Source organism: Sciurus carolinensis, chromosome 6 (genome assembly GCF_902686445.1).
Source record: "Sciurus carolinensis chromosome 6, mSciCar1.2, whole genome shotgun sequence".
NCBI lineage: Eukaryota > Metazoa > Chordata > Mammalia > Rodentia > Sciuridae > Sciurus > Sciurus carolinensis.
Genome location: NC_062218.1, coordinates 21,132,576 through 21,156,586, shown reverse-complemented (window position 1 = coordinate 21,156,586; position 24,011 = coordinate 21,132,576). Strand labels below are relative to the sequence as shown.

Below are 24,011 nucleotides of genomic sequence, written 5' to 3'. Positions count from 1 at the left end.
AGGGCTACTAAACAAAAGTAACTTCTTTGGGCAAATGATAGAAACTATCATATCAATTATTGTTTAAATACTACTTGCTTTGGGATAGAAGACTTTTTTTCTTTTAACCCCACAAGTTCCAAGTAAGAATACTAGGTGAATTACCAGGTAAAGAAAAAGTCTATACTAGGTACTTGAATGTTAGTCTTTATTAAATATTTACATGTATCTAGAACTTTATTAGATACTTCACAGAATTAGGTCAGGTCTTCCATTAATACTTTCAGTTATATGCATACTTTAAGTTATGTGTGTGCTCGAATGAATAGAAATCAATGCTCAGAAATGTTAAATAATTTGCTTGCTGCTTGGGTATATGGGATTCTTCATGAATTTCGACTATTTTATTGATTTAAGGCAATGCAACAATGCTTACAATGTACCCAATCATATTTTCTTCATGAATATTGAATTTAGGTATGATGCATGTATGTTAATGAATAAATGATAAAAAATAAGATTTTCTCTTAGTCTACGAAGTAGATTTTCAGAAAACAAACAAAAATCTCATCTATGTAAACTTGCTATTTGCTTATACAGACTCACCATTTTGAAAACATTATGGCATAATTTTTGAAAACCTAGTAAGTAATCAATCCATAGAATTAGATTCTTTGAATTGTCTTATTTGTCTTATTTAATTGCATTGTACATATTTAATAGGAAACTTTATAATGATTTTGTATTTTTTTATGCACAGAATTTTATTTATAAGTCCAACCCTGTTTATCAGCGTGAGACAAATTTACTGTCCGAAACAAACATTTGTAATACTTTAAAATTTATTTTAGATAACACTGCCAGAATTTTAACTCGAAAAAATGGCTTCAATAGACATGAAATAAGTACCTATCTCTTGCCTGTGGTGATATCAGACAATGATTACCCAATTCAGAGCAGCACAGGCACGCTGACCATCCGAGTGTGTGCCTGTGACAGTCAAGGCAACATGCAGTCCTGCAGCGCCGAAGCCCAGCTCCTCCCTGCTGGCCTCAGCACTGGGGCTCTGATCGCCATTCTCCTCTGCATCGTTATTCTGCTGGGTAAGAAATTTTTAAGGACATTGAATATCTTCTAGGATGCGTACTGTAGTATGCTTTGAAACACGAAGTATTGCTATCAAAATTGTCCCCCGAACCCAAACTAACACCAAAGCTTTAGATATCCTCAGAAGATTTTTTATCATTCAGATGTGAACCACAATTAAAGAAGAAGAAAAAAAAAAAACCCTTTATCTGTCATTACAATGTATGAAATAAATAGTGGAAAACCAAGAGGGTTGAGTGCAGAATGGCTTTCATTAGACTTTGGAAAGTTGAGAGATAGGCGATTGCCCTTCTTGCCAGCCAGGCTGAGTGTTGTGATGGACTTGAACATTCTCTGAAGCCCAGTGAGCAAATGAAGGGAAAAGAAAAAAAAAAAAAAAAAAAATCAATGACTAGTACCCCCAATTACTTTGTAGCTGACCCATCACTGCTGTCCTGAGCAGCATAGTAACCGAATCTGTGGTATTATTTCTTTTTGGATCATCTGCCAAATGCTAATTCAGGAGCACAGTACAAGCTGAAAGAGCTGGAGGAGTATAATAAGTTTTTAACCCCAACTGTGAAAGTTAGACATCAGCAGATCTCAGGAAGATTAAACCAACAAACAATGATAAGGCTTAAGTGGATATATTTTGTTAGAAAAGCAATTCACAAACTTGATCTACATAGGACTTCTCACCAACATAACTATACATATATCAATTTTTCATACTTATAAAATGAAGTTAAATTAATGATTTAGCTTTCATTTCAAATTCTAAAATAATCTTTATAAATATATATTTTTAAAAATTTTACTATTATAAAAAGACAACACATTTTATGTGAAATTAGGACCACAACAAAAACATTGCAATAATAAAAAATATTAAATATATTTATTCATTCTACAATAAACTTGGGTATAGTTAATCCTCTACAGGAGATTCAATTTTTCTATTTTTATCATAGCACATATACACTCTAGTTCTATGATTAAATATCTGAAAGGTAAATTACAAATATGAAATAAATCATTAAATTGATGAAATGATCCATTTTTCCTTAGATTTTTTTTTAATTTTAGTTTTTTGCAGTACTACTGGTGATTGAACCCAGGAGTGCTCTAACAGTGAGCTACATCCCAGTTTTTTTTGTTTGTTTGTTTGTTTGTTTGTTTGTTTTTCTAGTAAGGTTCTCTCTAAGTCTCTGAGGACTTTTTCTCAACTGCTGACAGTGGTCTCAAACTTGTGATCCTCCTGCCTCAACCTCCTAAGTAGCTGGAATTACAAGTGTGTGCTACCACATCACACTTTACGTTAGATTTTTCATGTAGTTCAGGAAATAAGAATGTGCACATTTAAAAATATATATTACTGCCTGGCATGGTGGTGCACACCTGTAATCCCAGCAATTCAGAAGGCTAAGCAGGAGGATCACAAATTCAAGGTCATTGTCAGCAATTTAGGGAGACCCTTAGCAACTTAATGAGAGCCTATCTCAAAATAGAAAATGAAAAGGACTGGGGATGTAACTCAGTGGCAAAGCACCCCTAGGTTCAATCTGCAATGCCAAAAAAAGTATTATATATTCAGTTATGAAATATGAGGCAGAACAAGGCATTTCATACATAATGAAAATAATAAGCTTGATTTCACTTAATAGAATGTGAAAATTGATAATTTATTTTTATAAGTTGACTTTCCATTATTAAAATAAACATATTAAGGAAAGTTAACAAGCAGACTTTATAGTAATTGAATCAAAAAGTTCAGATATGAATAATATAATTATTTGGATATTTTATAATTTATATATAAATTACATTCAGTCATCTGCTGAAATATGCATCAAATATAAAATCTCCAGTAAAAATGGCATTAATAGTAGAAAGCTTTTATTAAGTTTATTGTGTCAAAAAGTATAATTAGAAATTAATTTATTTTAACTTTGATTTTTTCATTTGATGAAACAATGTTTACAGTTTGTATGGTATCTTCACTTTATACATAATAAAGATGAAAGAAATATTTAAAGCATTCTCCAAGGCTGCACAATTTCTGAGAGGTTGACCAAAGCACCTCGCTTGTTGGTCAGTGTATATGCAATTTTCCAGTGAAATCTGGAGTTTACTTCCATGTCTTTTCTCATAATGGCTCAGTAGAGGCCTCCCTATCTTACATGTTCACTGAAAAAAATGTTCAAACTCGTCCTTTATTTGATTTACTTGACTCCGAAATAATGATTCTTGATTTTATAACCTAGAGTAAATTGCTTTTTAACTGCTTTTGAGTTAAGAATGAGATTAAATTTACTCTCCAGATGCATTAGCTTTAAACTATTGTTTTGGGTATCCCTCTGACCCTAATTGAAAAACGCTATATTTGACATTCCAAGAAGCAAGGAAATAAACTTGGACTTAGAGCCAATCTTAGTAAGTTTTCATTATTTTCATATTTAGAAGTTTTTTAACTCAGTAAAATCATTTGGTTCATAATAAACAGTCCGAGTTTTAAAACTTTACTTCACACATTTTATGGGTGCATGAATACATGAGTTTAAGCAAAATAAAATTAATTTTTCTCAAAGACCTGAATAATAAACAGCTTTCTGTTTTCATCAAGGCCTATTTACTTTTTAATCGTTTCCAGGTCAAGGTCACTTAGCAGTGAATTAAAACTCATTTTGGTAGCATCAGAAAAATTCCTTTTTTGCACTGTCATCAAATTTAAAGACAAACAGTCTGAGCATTCCATGGTAATAAAAAAGGAAACAGATCTTAGTATGTCTTCATATAAAAAATCATAATTCACCCATCCTTTAGACATTTCTTCTAAAAGAGGCTAACTACAGATACATAAGATAGAAAGATTTCTCCCCCTCTTTTCTCATGTAATTGAATTTTCATCTGTTTCCCCAAATCATTTTAATGGACCAGAACCTAAATATTTCGGGACAGCAGATAAGAGTGGGAAACTTCAGTGCAATCAGAAAATTTGATATTAACTTCCTCCTATAGTTTATATTATTAACATTGTTTTGATTATTAACATTATTGTTTTTATACTTACTCTTATTGTCTCATGAAAGTGGAGAACTGTCCTTTGGGAGCAATACACATTTCAATTTATATACGTACACTTTTTTAAAGTGCAACTGGCCAAGGCTTGTATGTGTTTTTGAAGTTAATTCAATGTAGTTGTTTAAATATACTTGTTGTGTTGTCATCTAACAATTTGGGGGAGTTCTCTTACAAGGTATATGTTTGCAAGGAAAATATCATAAATCTCTAAACCCAAGTCATGTCTAAATATCTGGGTCTTATTTCCAATAATGAAGGCCTTCTTTTAATAAAGCATGAAAAAAGTTATGTAAATTCATCAACATAGTTATTTAACAGTAATCAATACTCTATATCTTGTTAAGAATGGTGCTTTTCAATATTGTATAAGGATGTGAAAAATGCAGGCATATTTTAGCCCTTTGGGTCTTATTTGAAGCTTAGTGCAATTTGTCTAATTTTTATGCAATGCCTAGCTCACTATTTATTACACAAGACCAAAATATTCTGAACAGTCAGAAACTAACTTTAACAGTTCTTAGAAAAATAGATAAAATATAAGTCATCAAACTTGAGAAAGATTCCAGTGTCTTAACAATAAAATCAGAAACACTGCCCTTGGACACCACCGACCTTGGCTCAACCCTCTTATGCTTGCTCTCAACAACAACAAAAAAAAAAAAATGGAAGGTACAAAAAAAAAAAATGGGAAAGTAATTAATCAGTCTCCAATTCTAAACTGTCAATCAAACACCTACATAAGTCACACTCCCTTCTCTTGCACCCACGTGCTCGACGGCGTTCTGAGTGGGCCCCTAACCTCTCTCCTTGTCTTTTTTCAAGTTATAGTAGTACTGTTCGCAGCCCTGAAGAGACAGCGGAAGAAGGAGCCCCTGATCTTATCCAAGGAGGACATCAGAGACAACATCGTGAGCTACAACGACGAGGGGGGCGGCGAGGAGGACACCCAGGCCTTCGATATCGGCACGCTGAGGAATCCTGCAGCCATGGAGGAGAAGAAGCTGCGACGAGACATCATGCCAGAAGCGCTCTTTATCCCCCGCAGGACTCCCACGGCGCCCGACAACACGGACGTGCGGGATTTCATCGCCGAGAGGCTCAAGGAGCACGACCTGGACCCCACCGCGCCGCCCTACGACTCCCTGGCCACCTACGCCTACGAGGGCAACGACTCGGTGGCCGAGTCGCTGAGCTCGCTGGAGTCGGGCACCACCGAAGGGGACCAGAACTACGACTACCTCCGGGAGTGGGGCCCCCGGTTTAACAAGCTGGCCGAGATGTATGGCGGTGGGGACAGTGACAAAGACTCCTAACCTGCATTTCTGTTCTGTTCAACAGGAGCAAGCGACCCGAGGGACACTGTCTCCACTTCACCGTATTGGATAATCAGGAGAAGTTTCCTGCCACTCAGCACAATTCTTTCCCATTTATTTCTTAATTTGTTCATTAATTGCATTAATTCTTTCCTGTAGGATGTCTCATGGGATATATGCGACATTTTATTTAATCACTTCCAAGAGCCAAAGCTATGGAAATTCAGTGTTGTCCATCTTAGTAAATAAAAGATAATTTCAGAAACATGAACAGGATAGTTCTCCCCTAAGCAACCTCACAAACGAGCCGCTTCTGTTAGATACATGTTCTGCCCTTGCAAATGAAGCTTTTAAAAAGGTGCAGAAAAATTTTAAGATATATCCTGTTCTGTACATTAAATTAAATAAAATGTACATGTGGTGTTAGTAGGTGTGATATGCAACCTGGTATACAAACGTTTGTGCAATTTCATTTCATCAAATTCTATCTGCTAATGTTTTATATTTATATTTTTGTATTTATTTTTAAAAAAAATAAACCAGTTTTTACAACTACTTTTGTCTCCAGTTTCTTTTTTTCCTAGGAAGAAAAAATGTTCTCCATAAACTAAATATCTTGGTTGAAAATTACATTCAATACAGGTAAGAAGACAGTCATTTTAATTAATATTGAAAATGCTAACCAACTTAATATAACTTAGGTAAGACTTAGCTTTTCCAATGTCTTGTATTGTAATATGTGAAAAAAATCTTAATATTAAAATTTTAATTTATATATTATTTCAATGTACCATTCAAGCAACTTTAAAACATTGTCATCCTTGTGCTAAAAACACCAAGCAATGCAAAAATTTCATTTTGTTCATGTTCCCTAAAATAATATAGAAAGGAATAAAACATTTTTCTCATTTTTGTATGACATTTGTGCTATTGAGGTTTATAGGCAATAATAGTTCAGACAGATCTCAGACTGAAATAATGTTTTAATGGAAAATATATTTACCTCCCATGGTGACTTTGAAAATGGCTAGTAATGACAGTAATAATGCTGAATGTTCCATTAAGATACATCGTTGCAATTATGTCAATTTTCCAAAAATGCATTACCCATTTATGTGTAACAAAGTCTGTTTTTCTGTCAATGAATGATTCAATAGCAAGGGAAAGGGAGGGAGTTAAAAACTTTTTAAATAAATATACTGGCAGTTAGTTATCCAAAGTTCCTGAGAATCATGGAGGTTAGGTGCAACTAACTGATTTTTTGTTTCTCAAGCTCCACAGCATGATTTATTTATAAGTGCAATATTTTGTTGGATCTAAGCAAAGTCATGTTCCCTGTTGAGTGTACTGTAAACAATACCAAAGATTTGTGTGCTAATTAGTGAAAATGCTATGCTTTTGGAGTAAGTCAGTGTACAATATTGACACATACTTAATGCAGAATTAGTTATTTTACTCTTCTTGAACAGTAGTGTTTTTCTAACTTCCAGGTTGCCCCACATCCCTCTGACCACATATACAGGTTTGCATAGTAGGCTGATTATGAAAGAAAACAACCCAGGGGGTCTAATTAAAATTACAGTCACATGTAAGACCAAATAAACATCAGACTGTATAGTAAGATCTAATTTGGCAGGCTGCCTCCAGTTTAGGAGCCCATTAATGATATACTGAAGGTTGGCTATCAAAAACATTAAGTTTAAGAAACAAACAAAAAAATGTTTTAAATGATGAACTGAAAGGAGGAAAAATTCTCGAACTCCCATGCAAAGGGAATTAATTAAAAACAAAATTGGTTAACAAATGAAAATATAAAAGGATGTGTAGCTCATGAGCAATTTATATTATGATTCAAAATACAATTTTGGTTAAACATTAGTTTTAATGTTTCCATTATTAATTATTTTTATTAATACTAGATATTGGTAACTTAGTTTCTTAATTAAATGTTTTGATTATTTTGAAATAATTTAAAAGCAACATTAACTTGCTGTCATTTATTTTGTTATATATTATTTTAAGAATTCAAGGATTGTGACAATGATTCAAACCAAGTTTCCAAAAATACTCCCCAAAGAGATTGTGCACATAAGGCCTATATCATATATAATTTTTTCAGTAATAGATATTCTAATATTTGTTGGCACTGAAGGTGGTATGTTAAAGGTGTGATTTCTTGGTAACCCTGAAATTCAAACTGTATGCCTATAACTGTACAAATTCTGTTTAATTTCTCGTAAACATTCTCCTGAAATTATGTGGTCCCAAAGGAACACACATGTTATAACTTATTCTATGTCCAAATTTTGTTTTGTGTGAGGATTAGGGCAACTGTCTTTCAGTATCACATACATTGATTTCACTGAACCAATGTGGGATTTTCATTTATTCATCCATTTATACTCTCATTCATCAAATATTTATTGAGCATCTATCTATTACAAGATGAAAGAATGTTTTAACCCCTATATATGTAAAAATAAATCATATATAATTCTTGTATATAATTGTGTAATTCTTCTATGAATGAAAATGAAAATATGGTAATATAGTTATTGAAAAACTGAATTTATAACAAGATACCTAGATTTTACTACAATTAAAATTTCTAAGCACATAATAATGAATCATTTTATTCTTTTTCATGATATAATATTCAGATAAGGGAAAAAATGACTTATAAATCTTTTGGTTACTATTAATGTTAACTAAGTTCTCATTGTTTCTACTGTCAACAAATTACCAAATAATTATATAATTTTATATTCACAGTCTTAGATTGAGATATCTATTTCTCTCTATATACATGAATCTATTTCATATGTATTTCTAAAATAACTTAAGATTTTGGATTGAGGATTAAGGATATCTTCATATCTCAGTTTAGGTATCAATATATGTATTGAAGTGTCTGTATAATCTATAGTGTATTCACAGGCATGTACATACAGACTATGAATGTGATAAAATTAATTCCATAAAATATCCAAGAAATTCATTCCCATTGTAAAGTTTACAAATACCCAAATTTGTAAACTCAGATCTCTATTAAATAATTTTCACTAAATATATTTATAAGAAAATGAGTCACTTCTAATCTACTACAGGTCTTTTGATCAAATAGATGCATAAAGGGATGGTAGGATGGAGTGATGCCTGCAGTCATGCAGAACTCTTTTATTAATCATGATCAATACTTACCTCATAAGTTTATTTGAAGAATAAAATGAGATAAAGCTAATGAATTTTCAAAAATTTTTGATAGGACAAATGACTGAATTATGGACCTTTCCCCTAGGCAAGAGAGTATAACCAATGTTACATATGTTCCCTAATAAGAAAACAATATGCAGAATGATAAGTAAGAAATAAAATGAATAAATACATTGCAAGGTCCTCCAGCGTAAGCGTGGTGCCTGTCTTTCCCTCCACTCTTCTCTCAGTACACGGCTCCGAGTACTGTAGTACATGGTAGTTATTCATTTAGTGAATAACTAGGCACAAAGTATCTTATCCATTATAGTTGTTCAAGGTAGAATTGTGACCTTGCTTATTTAATCCAATCATCTTCCTTACTTGTGTCAATAGTTCTTTTATTGTAGACTCTTAAAATGTAAATGCACTTGTCTGTTATCATTTTTTTTTAATTTTCCCGGTTACCATCCTTAAACAGCACTCTTGACAGGTTTTGCTGTACACTTAAAAGAGATTAATCATTACAAAATATTCTCCAGTGTTAATATATCCATATTATTCCTTTGTAATAAATTAATAGATTGGCTAAATATTGCTATATGGGGAGGTGCCCTTCTTGTCATTGAGCCTTTATATTATATACTTGTACAATCGTCAAGGTAACATGCTCCAAATTTCTCTCCCTCCTTCAAATACAGTTTTGCCTAGCAATCCAATCAGTCTCATAAAAAAGAAATCAGTGATCATTCTGAAGAAAAGTTGTATTGTTCTATCTCTCAAAGACTTCACTGAAGCCTTCTTACCTAGAAGTTTAATTCTGAATTCCTATTAAGAATTAATAACTTCACCCAAATGAAATACTTGGACCTCAAAATTACCAGTTTTTTTTTTTCCATTACTATTTTGATTATAATTACTATTTTAATTCTCATGATCACCTAATTTACAAGTCTGAAGTTTTCTGGAAACTTCAAATGTTATTACTACTTAATAGGTGAATCTAATACTTAAAATATTTAGAGATGAGCCATCTAATTCCCCCCAAATACACACCAAACCTTCTCTACATGCCTTCTGCTTTACCTCTGATTGACAATGTTGTTTCTCCAGTAAAATGCTCAATCCTAGTTCTTGGTGTGATCCTGGATCTACCTTTTCTTACAAATGTCACATTCAAGTAGTTGGATTTGATTTATTTTTAAAATACATTGTTAAAGTTTAGATATGTGGTGTTGCCCAAAAGCTCATGTGTGAAACAATGTTAAATGATTAGATTTCAGAGGTGGGTTAACAGCATGGTAACTGTAGGCCAGTAGGGTGTGGCCAGAGGGTTGTGGTCTTGGAGTACATATTTTGTCCCTGGTGAAGGGAGTTCAACACTCTCTGTGCTTCTGGGTCACCATGTTGTGAACTGCTTTCCTCTGCCATGCCCTTTGGCTGTGTTGTTCTGCCTCACCTCCTTGGGCATATGGACTGAAACTGTGACCCAACATAAACTTTTCCTCTTCTACATTGTTCTTGTCAGGGCTTTTAGTCACATTGATAAAATAAATAAATAAATTTTAAAAAGCCAAAAAAAATATACAGGATCTCGCAACATATAGTTTCCAGTCCCTGGTCCAAGGCAAAAACTCCGTCCTCTGATTCTCAAAGCAAACACCTTCCCTAAGAAGGCGCTCTTCCTATTTTGCTCCAGGTACACACTGCTGTCAGAAGTGAGGTCAGAAGACTTGTTCATAGTAAATTTCCTCAGTGGTTGCTGCCTTCTTAGTCAGAGTCAGTATAGAATTCTGACAATGGCCTCCATTCCTCCCTATAACTGTTTCTACTCTTCTCCCATTTGCTCCATCCAGCAGCTCACTCTATTATTTCTTGGTACCTCTGTGTTTACACTGACAGTTCCTTTTTCTTCCTCTTATTTTCTTGCCTTGTTTAAGTTCTTGATCAAATGTTTGCTTTTATTTGAGGTCACCTTATCCACCTTATTTCAAATTAAAATTATAGTGTTTCCCCAGTCTGTCTAAACATGCATTTGTTTTCTTCCTAATACTTCAACATTCTTAACATTTTAATGACTTACTGTTTGCTCTGATATCTTCTGTCTCCCTTAAACAAAATGGTAAAATTCATGATAGCCTGGCTGTCTTGGGTTTCTTTGTTATATTGTCCCAGCACATACACTTATCTCTGACTAGGTGCTCAATAAACATTTGTTGGACAAATTAAAACAAATGTACTATGGGATTCATCACTCATATTTAATTTTACTCATTAACTCACTATATTTATTTTTAAGTATGTGTATACACATATTATATGCTTATAATATTTTGACTCTTAGTGAACTACTAAAAGTTGTAGGAGGTGCTTTAAGGATTTCTTGGTTTATTTTTTGACAAAGATTTTTCTTCCAGAAATCTAGCAGTGTTGGGTCACCATTTCAAGAATGATTAATTGTCAGGAAATAAGAATTTTGATTAATTAGGTTAGGAAGTTAGAAATAAATCTTTAAGGGAATAAAAATCTGAGAAAGACAAAATACTGTTTTCAATGAAATTTTATTACAAACATGTTTGGAATATTTGTGAAGTGTCATTGACTATGGAAATAGGAATTCAAATAAGCTAAAATATGTGCTGTAAATTAGATAATGACATTCTTTTCAGATTCTGTTCTGATAGGTTGGAGTCTGGGTCACAGTTTGGGGGAACTCAATTGTCAATACTGTGGAAAGACTGTGTAGACAGGGACTTTTACTTAGAGAAAGTTTTGAAAAAGATCATGATATCATGATGTCAGATAGCATTGAAGTGGAACAAAGACCAGAGTCCTAAGGAAAACTGTTCTCTAGAGAAAATTTTCCTATTTGAAATTATTTTCTTTTTGTATAGTTCTCTTGCTTATTTCTTTTAGGCCATAAGGTTTAAATTTGCACTTTTAAATTTTTAAAATAAGTTTCACTTTCTGATATTGCCAAGTTGTACCAAGTGTTGATATCCAAAGACAGCTCTCAAACTCATGAGCCACAAACCTGGGAGACTAACTTGATTCATGAATGCTCAGCAAAACTGAGGAAGTGAGGTGAGACAATTGATAAGAATGAGCAAGTATGCTGAGAGCCAAAAGACATGTTGTTGGTTTAAAAGTCAAAATAAAATGAAAAAATATATTTTAAATCTAAGCTTCTGTTGAGTAAGCAAAATTTTATGTAAATGATATAAATTCTGACAAGATTGCATTTGTTTATTGCATAGTACTCAAAATTTTATTATGCATATTACAATTTGCAAATGGTTCTCCTGAAAATCTCATTAATTCTTCAAGTCTAAGTATATAGTACTTACATCCATGCCAAATTGTCTGTTTTATTTTCATATTTCATTAATGTTGGATCAAATGAAGATGGAAAAAAATCATTTTTCACAAATCTGATAAATAAGAACAACAACAACGGAAACCTAAAAGGGACAAACAAAAATTATTTGCACCACCTTATTTTCCTCTCATTATAAAAGGGAATATTTTAAAGGATACATACATAAATTAATTCTTTTTTTATTAAATTAAAGAATTTATATAGGAAAGGATTAAAGATTAACAAGAGCATAACAGAAGTGACAGACCATTTGTGAAAAAAATTTTTCCAGCTGCGGAATTATCCTGAATTGGGAACCTGACATTTACAACTCCACAGGAAGGATAGCACAGCAACTTCATTCCCAAATTTATCTGAGTAAACCTCCTACACAATGTGAAATAATTAGAAGCAGGCCTAAGCCTCTTGCCATGATCTTTGTTTCTCTTCTTTTACAATCAAAAGGATTGTAAATGAGTTCTTTCCCTCAATATGTACAATCTGTGCCATGATGTTACAGTTTGTCTTTATTTTGATAAACACTGATTCAGCTTACAGAAATTCCTCCTTAGTGATTTTTGTTAATATCAGTGCATCTTTGTTAAAAAAAAAAAATAGCCAAATTCAATGATTGTTTCTATTTCTGGAATGTTCTACATTTCTTTTAGAAGAGTAAATTTTTAGCACGGTAAGTTCATGTGTGAGAAATTATTATCATTTGAATACAAAATTAATTTCATATTTCTAATACCTCAAGGAACTACATTTACGTTTCTTTTAGTCATAACTTGGCTGCTTATGTAGTTACCGTGAGCATTCAAAGGCTTCAGTGACGTCAGTAGTGTCAGTAGTTCCAATATATGAGTGATACACTCTGTTGATGGATCTATATAATTTAGATTTAGGCAATTCTTTGATTTTTAGGTTACCTTTGGTTAAGTGCTTAAACTTGATAAAATGCTGGATCCAACAGTGCATTGGGCATCTAAGTAGATATTACATAAATTCTTGTTGAGTGATTGATTAATGTTGGCATTCCAATACATTGTTTTCTAATTTTGGCAGTGTGGAAAATGTCAGGTTCCATACCTTCCCCACCTTCAACCAAAAAGGCAGCATGTTTCATTCATATTTGAAAAACCATATTCTAGAAATGTCACAGTAACCTTTTAAGATGACAGTCTCTACTAGGAATTCTTGACAGCAACTATGCACAATTATGCCAGCTATAGATTGAAACTTTCTTACATCATTTTCCCAAAAGTAGTAGCCTGAGCAGACAGCATGGAGAGGATTGCATGGATGGAAACACAAACTTGATGTACTCTTTAATATACTTTACTTTTGAGATGGGAATAGAAAAAGTTAAATTTCATTTAGGAGTATTTTTAGTTGAAAACTGGATAACTTAAGTTATTTTAAGAGAAACTTTTTTGTCTTCTCTCTTGTAAGAAATTGAAGTCCCTATACATATAGAATATTTAGCATAACTAATTTTGACACATTCTTTAGCATAAATTCTTCAATTTTGTTGAAAACACAAGAAAAATACAAACACAAAGGATATTCTCCAAATCACTTAAAACACAACAAAGCATATTCAAAGTGGTAGAATGAAATATTTAAAACATCAATCAAAAGCAATGTTGTTTATGTGTGTACTTGGAAAACTGATGCATAGAACTTGGTGGGTTCTTTTTTTTTTTTTTTTTTTTTTTTTTTGTCTGTTTTGGAACTGGGGGTCAAACCCAGGGCTTTGTGAATGCAAGGCAGATGCTTTGCCACTGAGCTACATCTCAGCCCTGATGCATAGAACTTTATGATTGCCTTTTTTAAGACAATAGAAAAAATTAAGAAGATATGGCCAGGCATGGTGGTGCACACCTGTAATCCCAGTGGCTCAGGAGGCTGAGGCAGGAGGATCATGAGTTCAAAGCCAGCCTCAGCAAATGTGAGATGCTAAGCAACTCAGAGAAACCCTGTCTCTAAAGAAAATACAAAATAGGGTTGGGGATGTGGCTCAGTGGTTGGGTGCCCCTGAGTTCAATCCCCAGCACCAAAAAAAAAAAAAAAAAAAAAGAAGAAGAAGAAGATAAGAATGATGGTGTTGATAATAACTTTTATTTGCCTGTTATATGCCAGGATTACTAATTGTCATACATATACTAATGCATTCAATTGTCATAAATGACTCTGTGAGGTAATCTCTATTGTTCTCTCCATTTTATATGTGGGGAAAATCCAAGAGCACTCAGGTTAAATAAAATGACCGAAAGTTCTACTCCTAGTTTAAAATGAAGCTGGGAAACAATAGTCTTAGTTCCAAAGTTAAAACTCTTACACCCACAATTTTTATTGGGAAGAATAAAAAAAAAAATCTAGATATCTCAGTGTAGTAAAGACAATGAACACATTTATATCAACAGTGTTAATATGGAAAATGAACTTTTTGGTTAAAAGAAGTTAGAATTTCAACCATACATAGAGCCAATATCCCTATAATTTAGCAAACATAACCTGGCTTTAAGAATTCTATCAGAAAATTTCACTTTTCACTCTGAAAGAATTTCAATAAATACACACTGATAAATATAATTAGAATAAATGTGATTTTTGAAATATAGTTTTAAATTGCATCATGTTGGAAAAAGTAAAAGTCATAATGAGTATGGATAAATTTAGAAACATTTTGCAGGATGAAGTAGAAGTAATTATGTACTAATGAGAAAAAATACTGACAATATTTTATTTCCATTACTTGTTTCATTTAAGCAGTTAATATTTTAACTTCACCAATTAAGCATCCCCTTCCCAGAGTGTATCTTAGAATTTTAATATACATGATAATATAATAATTTCAGAGTAACAGATTCGATCCTGAGGCCCAAAAATGTGATGAGCAGTTTCTGTTTTATCTTATTACTTGGAACAGTATTCGAACTGCTCTGGGCTCATATTTTGTCCAGATGGTGACTGATTTTCTGTTCATGTTTACCATTTCAAGCTACCTCTCACAGTGTGTATCAAACTTTAGGGGGGAGTATTAGTCATGATTTCCCAATGATAATGCTACATAAGAAAGAATTCCATGTTTCAATAACATAACTATTAAAATTACTCTTATGAATCTATAGTTCTGCTTTTAATCTATAATTTTTGATTTATAGTTCTTACTTTGAAATGTTAAAATTATACTAAGTTAGAATAATATTTGTTTCCTGTGTATCTTTTATAATTAGACACTGAAGTTTAATATTTTTACAAATAAATGATATACATTTTTAATTTTAGTGCATTTGAACTCTGTTATCATTAAAACTTGTATATTATTGGTATATAAAAGTCTTCTATCTTAGAGCAGTTTTGATTTGCTTTCTCTAATGGCAAGAGATGATGAACATTTTTTCATATGTTTGTTGATTGATTGTATTTCTTCTTCTGTGAAGTGTCTGTTCAGTTCCTTAGCCCATTTATTGATTGGGGTTTTTTTTTTTTTTTTGGTATTAAGTTTTATGAATTCTTTATATATCCTGGAGATTAGTGCTGTATCTGAGGTGCGTGTGATAAAGATTTTTTCCCATTCTGCAGGCTCTCTCTTCACGTTTCCTTTGCTGAGAAGAAGCTTTTTAGTTTGAATCCATCTCATTTATTGATTCTTCATTTTACTTCTTGCGCTTTAGGAATCTTGCTAAAGAAGTCAGGTCCTAAGCCCACAAGATGAAGATTTGGGCCTACTTTTTCTATTAGGCATAGGGTCTCTGTTTTAGTGTCTGAGTCTTTGATCTACTTTGAGTTGATTTTTGTGCAGGGTGACAGATAGAGGTTTAACTTCATTTTGTTACATATGGATTTCCGGTTTTCCCAGCACCATTTGTTGAATAGGCTATCTTTTCTCCAATGTATATTTTTGGCACCTTTGTCTAGTATGAGATAACCTTATTTATGAGGGTTTGTCAATGTGTCTTCTATTCTGTACTAGTGGTCTACATGTCCATTTTCTTTCCAATACCATGCTGTTTTTCTTACTATTGCTCTGTAGTATAGTTTAAGGTCTGATACTGTGATGCCTCCTGCTTCACTCTTCTTGCTAAGGATTGCCTTAGCTATTTTGAGCCTTGTTTTTCCAAATGAATTTCATGATTGATTTTTCTATTTCTATGATGAAAGTCATTGGAATTTTAATAGGAATTACATTGAATCTGTATAACGCTTTTGGTACTATGACCATTTTGACAATATTAATTCTGCCTATCCAAGAGCATGGGAGATCTTTCCATCTTCTAAGTTCTTCTTCAATTTCTTTCTTTAGAGTTCTGTAGTTTTCATTGTAAAGGTCTTTCACCTCTTTTGTTAAATTGATTCCCAAGTATTTTACTTTTTTTGAGGCTATTGTGAATAGGGTAGTTTTCCTAATTTCTCTTGCAGTGGTTTCATTGCTTATGTATAGAAATGCATTTGATTTATGAGTATTGATTTCATCATTTCTTGCAACTCAAGAAATGCAAATCAAAACTAAGATTTCATCTCACTCCAGTCAGAATGGCAATTATCAAAAATACAAGCAATAATAAGTGTTGTCAAGGATATGTGAAAAAAGGTACACTCATACAATGTTGGTGGGACTGCATATTGGTGCAATCACTTTGGAAAGCAGTATGGAGATTCCTAAGAAAAATTGGAATGGAACCACCATTTGACCCAGCCATCCCACTCCTCAATTTATACCCAAAGGACTTAAAATCAGCATACTAACATGACTTAACCACATCAATATTAGGAGCAGCTCAATTCACAATAGCTAAACTATGGAACCATCCTAGACGCCCTTCAACAGATGAATGAATAAAGAAAATGTGGCACATATACATAATGGAATATTATTCAGTCTTTAAGATGAATGAAATTATGGCATTTGCAGGTAAATGGATGAAACTAGGGAATATAATGCTAAGTGAAATAAACCAATCCTCAAAAAACAAAGGCTGAATGTTTACTCTGATAGACGGATGTGGATCCATAGTGGGGGGGTGGGTAGGGAGGAATGAAGGAACTTTGGATTGTACAGAGGGGTGAGTGACTAGGTGGAGTGGGGGGGGATGTGAAGGACAGTAGAATGAGACAGACATTATTACCCTATATACATGCATGAAAAAAAAATTTAAATGTTTATCACTGTCCAAAAAAAGATAATGAAAAAAATTTTCAGTACCTCATACTAATTTACTAAGATTACTCTGAAATGTTCACATTTTTCTTGTCCCCAAATGAAATTGATGTGTACTTACTAAAAATAAATAAAAATTGAAAAGAGTCTTCTATCAGTATTATGTATTTACTTATTTTTTCTTGGCATTTCCTATACTTTTTTCATTAAGCAATTACTTTTTTCTTTTGTATATAGACAATCATAGCTGATATATTTTCAGTGTAAATCCTTTTAGTATTATATTACTTCTTTTTTCACTTAATTTCTAACTAAGGTTTGCCTATTATCAAGTTGGCAACTTATTTCTTACCATATTCACTTGAAGGGCTATTTTTCCTAGGCCTTTGTTGGTAACCTTTCTCACCTTGGTTTAGTGTGTCTTTTATGTGCAGAATTGCTAATGTGGAGGCTAGGCAGTTGTTTCATAGAAGGATGTATCAATCTTTTTTAAAGAAAAATAATTAGATTCTTGGTTTGTACCAAGTTCAAGAGGCTATGTCATTTTGGGAGTGGGTGTAATGGTCAAAACTATTTGCAGAATTAAAGTGTGCCCATGAACAGCTCACCATTAGAAACCTCCTTCATGAGAAAGTGACCTGCTCCCTGCTCAGGAACTTTGTATCATGGAAGCAGTTGTTTTGGGCATGAATGTAATGAGCTTCTCAAAGATTTGTGAACTAAAACACCTTGTACTCGAGATCTGTGTTGTGGTGCACACTTTACTTGTAATAAAATTGTTTTATGACTATAAACTTTTTGAGTCTTGTAATTAATACTTCCCTCAATGAAAATAATTATCATTGTATTAATGAAACAAAAGAATTGTGAATTTATTTTGAACCAAATAGACACATTCATATTTATTAATAAGAAGCATTTCTTTAGTCTCTGTTCACATTATGTTTACAAATATATGTGTATTTCTATAAATATCAGTGTGTGTACAATATATATATAAATGGATGTGTGCTACATGTATGATGTTACCATGTTTATAGGAAGCATCTGTTTCACTCTTCACATGCAGTGCATTGATTTCTATTTAAAATACATTTAGCATTTAGAAGCATTTATTATTTTGTTATACTGAATATCTTTGTATATTTTATAAAGCACTTTACTTTTTGGGATATCGACTTCAGTAGTATCCTTGGACTCTCACCTACTACATATAGAAAACTAATTCACTTCCTCTTTTGTTCCCCTTCTCCCACAACTTACTTCCATATTTTCTATTTTGTCATAAAAATACAATGTGCATTTTCTGTGGTTGTTGACTTTATGTATCAACCTGACTGGGCGAAGGGATGCACAGAGTCTGGTAAAGGCTGTATGTGGGTGCCTCTTTGAGGTAGTTTTTAAAGGAGTAAGCATTTGGATGGGTAGGATGAGTGAAGAAAATCACTCTCCCCAGTGTGGGTGAGCATCATTAAACTCGGTGGGGACCTCAGAGAAAAACTCAGAGAAAGGATGACTTCTTCCTATTTGAGTTGGTATATACATCTTTCTCTTGTCCTCGGATATTGTTTCTCTTATTTCTCAGACCTTCAGATTCAAGCTAAATTACACCAATAGTATTGGGGTCCCCTTTTGCAGAAGGTACATGGTGGTATTCCCAGCCTCTGTAATTATATGAGGCTGTTTTCATAATAAATCTCAGTGTCTCTGCCTCTTTTGTATTTTAGTTTCTCTCTCCACAGAGAGACACAGACAGAGAGACAGATAGAGAGACAGACAGAGATAGAGAATTCTGGGCAGTGCATCCTTGTTCTACTCCCAGTTACACTATTAAATATACTAATTCTTCTTAAAATTTTTTTCAACTTTTGCCTCTTAGCTCATGTTTGATTGAATCTTCTACTCTACTATAATAATAAAGACACAATCACAGGAAGTATCTGTTTTTCCCTTTTCAAATTGTATTTTTGAAACTTTCAGACTTAATTGAAAATATTGTTAAATATAAAACTTTGGCATCCACTATTTCCTGTATTTTAAAAAAATTTGCCCCATTTCTCAGTTTTGTATATACCATTTAACAAATCGTATTCTGGCTTATTTTTAAAAACTTTGAAATAATTTGATTTTTTGCTTAAAATTCCCAGAATTTTTTTTGTCTCAAATTCTATAACTTTAATTAAAATATGTCTCATGTAGTCTGATTTTCTCAAGGTACATGGTGGGAAATAACTTTTTTAATATTTGAAAATTATTTCTAAAAATTTCTACCTGACAGTTTTATATATTTTCTTTTTCTTTGGTTTTTTTGATTCTCCTTATTTATATAATTTTGTTTTCCTTTGTCATTTAGTTTTATTGAGTGAATATTTCTTATCAGATTTAAATCTAATTTTTTTCACTTAGCAATTTTATGTTGTATTATTTCTGATATTTTCTTTTTTTTTCTTCATTTACCCGAGTCCAATCATATCTATTTGCATTTATTCCTATTTTAGATATTTATTCCTATTTTCTGGATATCTGACATTAAAAAAAGAATTACTTTTTAATATCTTCAACTGTTTATCTTCAATATTTACTTTAAGTAATATCAATAAAATTTACTTTTTATGTATGTGTTTGTGGCTTTGCCATATAATAATTATTGGCAGTAATATTTCTTTTTTGTCAGAGGTCTATGTAGAGTTTGGTTGTATATTTTCTAACCTTAGGCACTATAAGTGAAGGATTTTATTAGTTTTCTGTGCCTACTGCTGAAATTTACTACAAATTCCTTAGCTTAAAATAGCAAAAGCATATTTTCTTACAGTTCAGTAGTTCAGATGTCTGACACAGCTCTCACTGGGTAAAATCAAGGTGAACTCCAGCTAAATTACTTTTTGGCAGCTTCAGGGGAGAATCTGTTGCCATGCCTTGTTCTGCTTCTGTATTCCATTTGCATTCTTTAGTCATTACTCTCTACTATACCTTCAAGTTCATCTGTGGTGCACTGAGTCTGCCTTACATCATACCTCATACTTGCCCTCTATTTGCATTCTTTAGTCATTTCTCCCTACTATATCTACAGATTCATCTGTGGTGCATGAGTTTGCCTTACATCATCCCTGATACTTCCTCTTCTGCTTCCTTCTTACATTTCAAAAGACCCTCAGGATCACAATGGACCTATGTGAAAGACTGGCAGAATCTCTATATTTAGGGCTGCTGACTTGCAACCCTTAATCCATTTGTATCCTTGACTCTCTTTTAATCTTATAAGGAAATTGCATTATTTTCAGAAAGTAGCATGTTAATATCTTTCAGTTCCATTATTCTGCCTTCTCAGGTATCCAAGTCCAAACACATCCACTTTTATCACTTGAGTGATTTTTATATTATTTAATGGATGATTTTGTTGATATTTACTGCAGTGGGTGAAACTGAGGGGTTAGTGAATCTTGTTTTACTTTTTTCTTCAGGATGTTTAATCCTTTACTTCTTTATTTCTTTTTTCCCTTGTTTACTTTTCAGATTTTTTTTGCTATTTTTGAATATGAGATGTCCCTCCTGCAAAGTCCTGTGTTAATAGAGGAATATTCTGAGGTGAAAGGACTAGATTTCATAATCTAATCAATCTAATCAGTCCTTCCTAGTGTGAATGGACTGACTGGTAATGTAGGCAGCTGACGTATGGCTGAAGAAGGTGAGATGCTGCAAGCATACACTGGAATGGCTTGTCTTCCCTATATCCCCTTCCCCTTGCTTTCTATGAGCTGAATAGCTTTTCCCCACAGTGCCCTTTTGTTGAGATGCTCTGCTCATCTTGGGCTCAGAGTAATGAAGTTGGCCAATCATGAGCCGAAACTTTGAAACCTGAGCCAAAACAAATTGTTTTCTCTTCTCCTCTAAGTTGCTCTTGTGGAGTATTTTGGTCACAGCAATTGCAAACTGACTAGCACATTCTTCAAAGAAATGTTTCCCTTATGTCTCTCAATTCTGGTCCTGTTCTCTTTAAAGCTGCCTTCCTGTGTTTGCATCTGTGAACTACCAAATTCTGGGTAAGTATTCAGTATTTTGAAATTTTGCACTGAAATTACTATAGCTGAAAATACAATGGAAATTTAGTTTATAACTTTTTAAAATTCTCCTTTTCTCCTGCTTCCCCAACCCCCACCATCTGCCCCAAGGATTCTCTTAAGTATTGTTTCTCCACACATCTACCTTTGCTGTTTGAATCCACAGGTTTTCAGAAGCATAGCAACACTATTAAAAGGTGGTGTCTATATCTATATGTATAATTAATAATATCTTAAAGATATTTTCTGTTTACTAGTAGAGATGAAATATAAAATTTGTATGTGTGTGTATGTGTGTGTGCCCATGTCTTGTAATATTCATTGACCTTATGATATGGAGGCATATATGTAGAGCGAATCATTCAAGAACATAAAATATTATCCTTTAAACTCACATATGCATTATTCTTTACAATTAAAAAACTGACCATCTTTCTGATGAAGTCTATTTACCAAGAGTTTCTTTGCTTCATAATACAATGCAACAATAAAGATGGATAAATGGGGTGTTTAATGTCTTCTAGTTGACAATGCCTACTATAGAAACTGTGTATTTCTTCTGCTTTTAGGTATTTGTCAAGACTGAAGACTACCTAAAATTAAAATAGACTTCAGAGAAACAAAAATGTATGTCCTTGGAACTAAATCAAATTTCTCTGAGAAAATATCAGAACCAGTCAAATGGCAAAGCAAAATATGTTATACAGAAATTCATGTTTTCATTTATTAAAGAAAATAACGTGCAGAAACATGAAATAATTATTTCTTTCTTAGTTGCCAGTCTCAATTTGCTCTTTAAGTAGCATAACTTTGAACTACATGAACTCTATTTGAGCAATTGCCCCTTTGTTCCTAATATTGTCAATTACTTTATTTCTAAAGCCAATTTTTATTCTTGGATCACGTTCCAAATGTCCTTTTCTTTCCATTATTCCACACACATATGCACACACACATGAATACACACAAACACATATTCACTCACAGATTAGTTCTGAATCTCTTTCATAGGTGGTTTAGATTTCTTAAGGTCTTTCAATGTGATTTTCTTCCTCATATTCCATGTGCTCATTTTCCAGGCTCATGGGTTTTACTTGTTCTAGCTAATAATATCTAATTAGGTCACAAGGAGGGGTGGAAGTGGAAATTTCATCTTTTGCACTTTTAGATAAATTTACCGCATTGCTTTCAAAGTTCTTAAAACATATTGAAAAATTATGGAATATATATTTTCTATATGTATTTTAATAAAGTAGCAAGTATGTATATTAATTTTAAAAATGTTTATTGGACACCCATAATATGCTAGCTGTCATATAACTCTCTGAGTCTCAGAGAGCAAAACCCACCAACATCTACATCCTCAAGGAGTTAATGTTTCACATTAAGTACCTGTATGTCTATCTGAAAAGCTTAGCTTACAAAGATTTCATTTAAAAATACACGCCATCACCATCACTCATACGCCATAATGTTTTCAATTTACTTTCGTTTCATTTAAACGTGCTCATCATGACCCATAAAGTGTTTTTTGACCTTTAAATGAGCAATGTGCAGCAGACTGAAAACGCTTTTATATGTTATTTATTATTTATTTATTTGGTAGGGAAGAAGAGCATGATTTCACTGATTTTCCTTGCCGGGGTTTTCCAATAACTCAAAATGACTTCTCCGCGTCTTTATAAAGGTATTACAAAGTCTTCAGCCTGCCGTTGTCCATCGTAATTGACAAGTATCCCGTACATGGTGCTAGGAGAGAGATGAGCAGTAATCAGAGGGAACACAGTAAAGTGCCTTCCTTTACACATTGTGGATTCCTGCTTACCCATATGACCTCTATTCCTCTCTGGTTTTCTTTACTAAATGATATCAGCTATGCTACCTAGTCCTCAGTGAGCCAACAAGGAGGCAAAGGCCATATCTGGTCAATCTGCAAAGGAGCATGGCACAAATAATATAATTTCCCCACCTGTTTTTTATTGCTAATGTGTGCTTTCTCATTACTACACTGTAAGCATTAATTCTCCAAATTTGAGTCCTATTCCTCCTTTTCCCCCTGCATAGTCCCCCATGCAGTACATTCCAATATATATTTCACTACTCATTAGTATTTGCTAAAATGTGTTCCTTCAATCCCACTCTTTCTCTTCTAGGTTCATGGTGGTCTCTGGGAACTGATATGTGTTTGTCATTTGATCAAAAGCTTGAATGTTCAAGTCTTTAGAGTTCTATAATCTTAGGTCTTGACTCAAGCTTCTCATTTATTTAACAAAACTGGATTTGAAATTATAGAAAAAGAAAATGGTGAAGGAAAAATGGGTTAATATTTGTTTTGTAAAAAGATTAAAAACAAGCAAAGATGTATCTATAGAACAAATTTTTAAATAGGTTTATGATTAAATTATGATTATTAAGAACATTTTAGGATAATCAAACAAGGAAGGAAATATTCCTAAGTATACTACTATTATAATTAAAAGCAAAAAGGAAATGTTCTACAAAATAACATTCTTAAGCATAATAAATCTCAAAATTATGTATGTATAGTTATATAATTAGACAGAACTGATATAGGTATAATATTTAAATATGTAAATAAACTTTTCACACGTGGTTAAATAATGGAAGAATATCCAGGCCTTAAAATATAAACAATGTTATATTTTTTAATAGTAATTTGTATATCCTTAGAGGATAAGGCATCTCATAAATTTACATATCAACAAAAATTTATGTGAATATGCATATTCACACAAATATACACATATACACACATACAT

General features: G+C 32.7%; 1 protein-coding gene across 1 annotated transcript in view; it reads left to right on the top strand.

The window, feature by feature from the left end:
* LOC124987632 (cadherin-10) overlaps positions 1 to 6,003 on the top strand; it is a 170,365-nt gene extending 164,362 nt beyond the window's left edge. Inside the window, exons 11-12 of the mRNA XM_047556937.1 lie at positions 831 to 1,082; positions 4,969 to 6,003. Of these exons, the coding sequence (XP_047412893.1) occupies positions 831 to 1,082; positions 4,969 to 5,459 (743 nt within the window). The 3' untranslated portion in view covers positions 5,460 to 6,003. The remainder of the gene's footprint in view (positions 1 to 830; positions 1,083 to 4,968) is intronic.
* The last annotated feature ends 18,008 nt before the right edge of the window (positions 6,004 to 24,011 follow it).